The sequence below is a fragment of the Corvus brachyrhynchos genome, unplaced genomic scaffold (assembly GCF_000691975.1).
Source record: "Corvus brachyrhynchos isolate BGI_N302 unplaced genomic scaffold, ASM69197v1 scaffold115, whole genome shotgun sequence".
In the NCBI taxonomy this organism is placed as follows: domain Eukaryota; kingdom Metazoa; phylum Chordata; class Aves; order Passeriformes; family Corvidae; genus Corvus; species Corvus brachyrhynchos.
Genome location: NW_008239553.1, coordinates 24,447,255 through 24,452,396, shown reverse-complemented (window position 1 = coordinate 24,452,396; position 5,142 = coordinate 24,447,255). Strand labels below are relative to the sequence as shown.

Below are 5,142 nucleotides of genomic sequence, written 5' to 3'. Positions count from 1 at the left end.
AACACAAGTCATCGTCGTATTCCTGCCACCAGCCCCGCTGGGTCAGCTGTGGCAGCCTGGTAAACTGCTCTGCTCCACTCCTCTGCAGGGAAGGTTTCTGTCTGTGACCATCTGTGAGTGGCTCAGCACTGCTAAAGAGTGTTCTCCCCCCCAGAGACTGCTGTGTTTCAGTGGCAGTGGGACCTTAGCCCTTTGGGGCTGGATTGCCAGGGTGAGGGGCCTGCATGTGATCCTGGCAGCTCGTGAGCAGGGAGAGCAGCATGGCAGGGTGGTCTGTACCTGCTCAGACCCAGCGAGGGCAGGATGATAACCATGAACACCAGGAAGAAGAAGCACTTGTGCATGGTGATTTGATTTTCACTTGATCTGCAGAGAGGGAAGACAAGAAAAGAACACTGCATTTTTTTGGGAAAGAGCAGCAGGTGGAGTGAGGGGCTGGGCTGAGTCTCTCTTTTCACCAAGGAGTAACTCCCAGCCACACAAAGCTGTGTGCATTTGATCTGAGCATCCCCTGGGGTCTTGCAAAGCCTCTCCCAGGCCAGGGTGTGTAACCATGAGGAATTTGCTGTAGTGAAAGCTCTCGTACTCCCAGCCTCTCACCTCCTTCATCCTTGCCCTCTCCTACCATCCCTTCTGGTATAGACCCAACAAGAGGCAGATGGATGTCTAGTACAAGTTCATGAACTCCCATTTCCCCCAGAAAAAGGAAGGGAGATGGTGAAAAAGCTCCTACAAGGACTTATCAGACCAGGCACAGGGGCTGAGGCTGATGAAGGGTGAAGACAGAGAGAGCACATTGTAGGAGTTGGGCAGTTCCCTCTACTTTAAGCATTCTGAACCCATACCTCTGCCTTGGAGGGCTGGGAGCATGCCTGGGATGGCCCTGCTGCTGCCAGTCCACCATCACACTGTCCCTCTCACAGACTTCTTCAGATCCATCTTAAAACCACCTGACTTTGTCAGTAGCCTGAAAGTGTTCAGGACTATGGGAAGCAAACAGCTTCTTTCTATGGAGAGAAACACCCAGGGGGCCCTGCTCCACAGTGGGGGTCTGCCATTCCACTGCCTGCCTCCCTGCAGGGTGGGTTCCCCTTCCACTGCGGTTCCTCCCATCTCTGGTAGCCCTGGGGGACTGTGGGGGCCTGCCCCATTACCTCGTCCAGTGAGACTCGAAGAATGCTGAGTAGTAGACAAGGAAGGGCAAGAAGACGGAGAAGGCCCAGAGCAGCAGCGTGGGGAAAAACTGGGTGATGATGGGGTTCTGCAGGAAGAGAGATGCCAGACACCCCCTCAGCAACCCACCAGAGCACAGCCATGCTGGAGGTAGTACATGGTGGTGCAGCAGGTGGGCTGGGGCATCACCTCCCTGAGCAGGGGCATTTGTTTCAGGAGATAAGAACTTGAGGCCAGCCAAAGGCACCACAGCCATGTTCTGAGCCCCAGTGCCCACCCAAAAGTTCACAGGTCAATGAGCAAGAAGGAGATGTGCTGCTGGCAGCTCCTAACATCTCCTGAGCTCTTTCCAGACCTTTCTTCTTGAGTGGACAGCAACCTGCCTGCCTCCATGGACACCAGCACCAAAGCTCAGGTTTGCATAGCTGCCCCAGGGCTCTGCCACTGGAAACACAAGCAGAAGGGGATGGATAGCAAGCACAGACATGACCTCATCAATGACCTTGTTTCTCATCAACGCTCATCCTAGTGATGGCTCATCTTCTTGGGCCAGTGTAGAGCTGGTACCCTCCCCCTGTCACAGACAAGCCTGGAAATGATGACTTTTTAGTACAATTGGCATGGTTTAGGGTCTACCTTGAGGCTCTCCACAGGGTGTGTGACATTGAACATGTCCATAGTGTTGACAATGATGGCTGGCGTAGTGAGGAAGAACAGGAGGACAAACAGGCAGATATTAAGCAGGAAGAATCGCACCCACCAGGATGTGCCACGGACTGATAAATTCTCCCTGTAAGAGGAAAACATGACTTCGACATGATGAAGAGGAAAAGCCACATGTCCTGGGCCTCCCAGCATAGCTTCATGAAGCTCTGCCTCCAGCTATCTGCACCAACCATCCTGGCAGACATTGTTTTGAGCTCGCCCTCTTCCCCTCCCTGCGCTGCTTTCCTGTCACATGCAGAGCCCCCTGGACCAGAGAACAGCCACAGCAGAGGTCCATACCACCAGGAGGTTATGGAATCAGGCTGGAGAAATCAGAGTCTGGCAATCACCCCCAATCTCAGCTGGCTGAGCCCTGCCACCCTTGGGGTGATCACCCCAATCACCCCTGCTGACTTCTGCTATGGCAACAGGAGGGATTCTTAGCCCCTGTCACCCTGGGAAAGTGTCCTACAGATACAGACACAGGCTCCCTTCAGCTATACGGGCTCCCTATAGCTATGGGCATAGGCTCCTTATAGCTATGGACATGGGCTCCTCATAGGTATGGACATGGGCTTCCCCACATCTGCTTGTTCCCCCTTCCTCCCTCCCGTCTGCCATGGGGGTTCACCAGATGATATCGCTGGGTGCAGGGGCATAGCGAACACCCCAGTGGTGTGACTTGACCACGGTGGTGACAGACGACTGCTGGGGGTGCTTGCGGCAGTGGATGTGGCTGTAGTCCTTCAAAATCCTGCAGGAAGAGGGAGCCAGGGGTCAGGTCTCACTTCTTGCGAGACCCTTCCCACAGCTCTAACAGGGCAGCCAACTCTGCAAATGGCAGAGGCATAGAGGAGAGCGACCCGTTGCCTGGCTTTGGCTGGAAAATCTGGCAAGGTGTCCCAGTTCCCCAGCAGTGGTGGCCAACAGGCTGGGGAGCATCCCATGGCCGTTGCATGAGGGGCACTCACACAGCTGTCATCCGCTCGTCCTGGAAGGTGACGAAGGCCATGTCAAGCCTCTTGAGCGTGATTCGGTTGCGCTCCGCATTGAACTCATCTGTGAGTTTCTCCTCCAGCTCCCCGTAGTACTGCTCAGCATCCACCTGCGGGAGCAGCCAGGGCTGTGCCGCACACCAGGCTGGGGCAGGGGCAAGCTGCCACACTCTGCCTTGCCCAGGGTGCAGGGGTGCTGCCTGCAGCCCTGCCTGCACCCTCCTACCTCATCAAAGCCACAGAAGCGGCAGCAGAAGATGCGGGCGCAGGGGTGAGTTTTGATCATGATCTTCCCCTCTTTCTGTGCCTTGGTGGTGAAGTAAAGCCGCCCCTTCATTGCTTTGCGCCTGCCAGGAAGCCGATAGGGGTGAAGGTCATTCGGGGAGCCCCAGGTATACAGACAGAAACCCAGACTGGGTGCCTGGATGTGGTAGGCAGGAGCAGTACACCCATGCACAGAGGCAACACAGACGTGCACCCACTCACCTCTCTGCATCCAGCTTCATCAGCTTGCGCACGTCGAAGCAGAACTGGACATTGGTGACGGTGCAGCTGGGATAAGCCTCGCTGCAAGCACAGGGGCATGGTGGCACCAGGAGCCAGGGGATGGGGACAGTTCCTGCCACCTGCCTGCCACTCACCCAGCAAGGCTGTGGCACATGGCTACTCACTGGAAATGCTTGATGATAAGGGAAGGGTCTGTGATCTCCTTGGGGATGTGGGTAACCATCAGTGTCCGGGCAACCTGGGGGATGAGAAGAGGCAGAGGGATCTGCAGGATGGATCTGCAGGATCTGCAAGATGGGCAGGGATCTGCAGGACATATCGCTGCCACCCTGTTCACCCAGAGGGGAGCTGGAGCACCGACTGCCATCCTGGAGGCTAGTCAGCACAGATCTCCTCAATGCCCAATCCCAAACCCTGGGGGCATAGCCAGACAATGCCATACCCCAGACAGATGGATACAGCAGAGCTTCAGTCTCAAGAGACAAGACAGCAAGAGAGAGATTTGCCTCCAGGCTGTCACTTTATCCAGAAGCTGGTGAAAATCAGCCATACCTCTGCCTGCCAGCCCAGTTCCAGGCTGTTCCTAAAGCCCTCTGTACCTACTGGGACCAGCATTTGTGCAAAGCAAAAAGCTATCCATTAGCACCGACCAAGGCAGGGTTGGAGGAGAGGTGGTTGCTCACCTTCTCATTCTCTCTATATTCCAGGTGGACAGAGTGGTGAGCCATGCAAAGGACGGTGAGGATGAAATAGATGAGGGCAAAGATGCTGTGCAGCCACAGGAGACGGTCTCTGGAAGAGAGGAAGAGGGGATCAATGAGCACTGTGATGAGCATGTGGCATGGGAACCAGCATGGCACTCAGTATCTCACCCATGGCCACCCCTTCCACCCAGCAGGACCTCCCCATGCCAGCTGTCAGACACCCACCCCAGGAACTAGAAGAGCAGCACCCACGGTGTTGACTGAGATACTACAGAAATGAGGCCACGCAGCATCCCCGAGAGCGCTTCTGCCAGCACGGGGGTGCAACGAGCAGGGCCACTGTGTTGGCTGCCCTGACTGTGCTCATGCGTAGAACAGAGAGACGCAGAGCTACTGTGAACGGTGTGCCGCTCACACGGAGCTGTGGTGAGTTCTGTGCCTAGGTGCTCCCAGCAGCGCCCACCACAGCGGCCGCACACACAGCCCCCCTGCCTGTGGGAGCACCTACTGAGTTGGGATGTTGGCGATGGTTGTCCGGCCAAAGTGGGTGGGGTTGTGTCCTGCAGAGGAAGAGGAGAAGCAGAAGATTAAGGGAACCCAGCGCAGTGTGCATGTCCCTATTGCAGTTATCGGCTCTGGTCTTTGCTCCCTTCTTTTCCATCCCCCAGGTCCCCACCAAGTCCCCACTGCCCTGAATTTCCCAGCCTCTTATGTTCCTCTGTCCCACAGCTGATGGTGGACTCCTGCTCACATGGGGGCTTCTGAGAGAGGGGTTTTGTTGCCTTCTGCCCCAGAGGCACAGTGCTTGCCCAAAGGCTTGGAAGCTTGCATGGCACTCCTGAGTCATCCTGTGACTAGGGAAGCACCTACCCAGGAGGTCCCCTGAGAAGTTCACAGGCAGGATGACAGCCACAGAGAGCACGCAAACCAGCATCAGCAGGACCAGGAGGTGCCGCTGGAAGGAGAGGTAGGTGGTGGCATCGATCCCACACTTGCTCTGAATCTCCTCGTCCCTGGAGAGAGGCAGGTGGGGGTGAGTGTGGCTGGTTCCTCCCCAC

The 5,142-nt window shown here is 56.2% G+C and overlaps 1 protein-coding gene across 1 annotated transcript in view; it reads right to left on the bottom strand.

Moving 5' to 3' along the window:
• Positions 1 to 5,142, bottom strand: part of TMEM63C (transmembrane protein 63C) — a 28,536-nt gene that overhangs the window by 4,073 nt on the left and 19,321 nt on the right. Inside the window, exons 8-18 of the mRNA XM_008639622.2 lie at positions 4,955 to 5,097; positions 4,593 to 4,644; positions 4,064 to 4,172; positions 3,545 to 3,618; positions 3,360 to 3,440; positions 3,100 to 3,220; positions 2,850 to 2,983; positions 2,510 to 2,632; positions 1,810 to 1,963; positions 1,155 to 1,261; positions 280 to 366 (exon numbers count right to left, since the gene is read on the bottom strand). Of these exons, the coding sequence (XP_008637844.1) occupies positions 280 to 366; positions 1,155 to 1,261; positions 1,810 to 1,963; positions 2,510 to 2,632; positions 2,850 to 2,983; positions 3,100 to 3,220; positions 3,360 to 3,440; positions 3,545 to 3,618; positions 4,064 to 4,172; positions 4,593 to 4,644; positions 4,955 to 5,097 (1,185 nt within the window). The remainder of the gene's footprint in view (positions 1 to 279; positions 367 to 1,154; positions 1,262 to 1,809; positions 1,964 to 2,509; positions 2,633 to 2,849; positions 2,984 to 3,099; positions 3,221 to 3,359; positions 3,441 to 3,544; positions 3,619 to 4,063; positions 4,173 to 4,592; positions 4,645 to 4,954; positions 5,098 to 5,142) is intronic.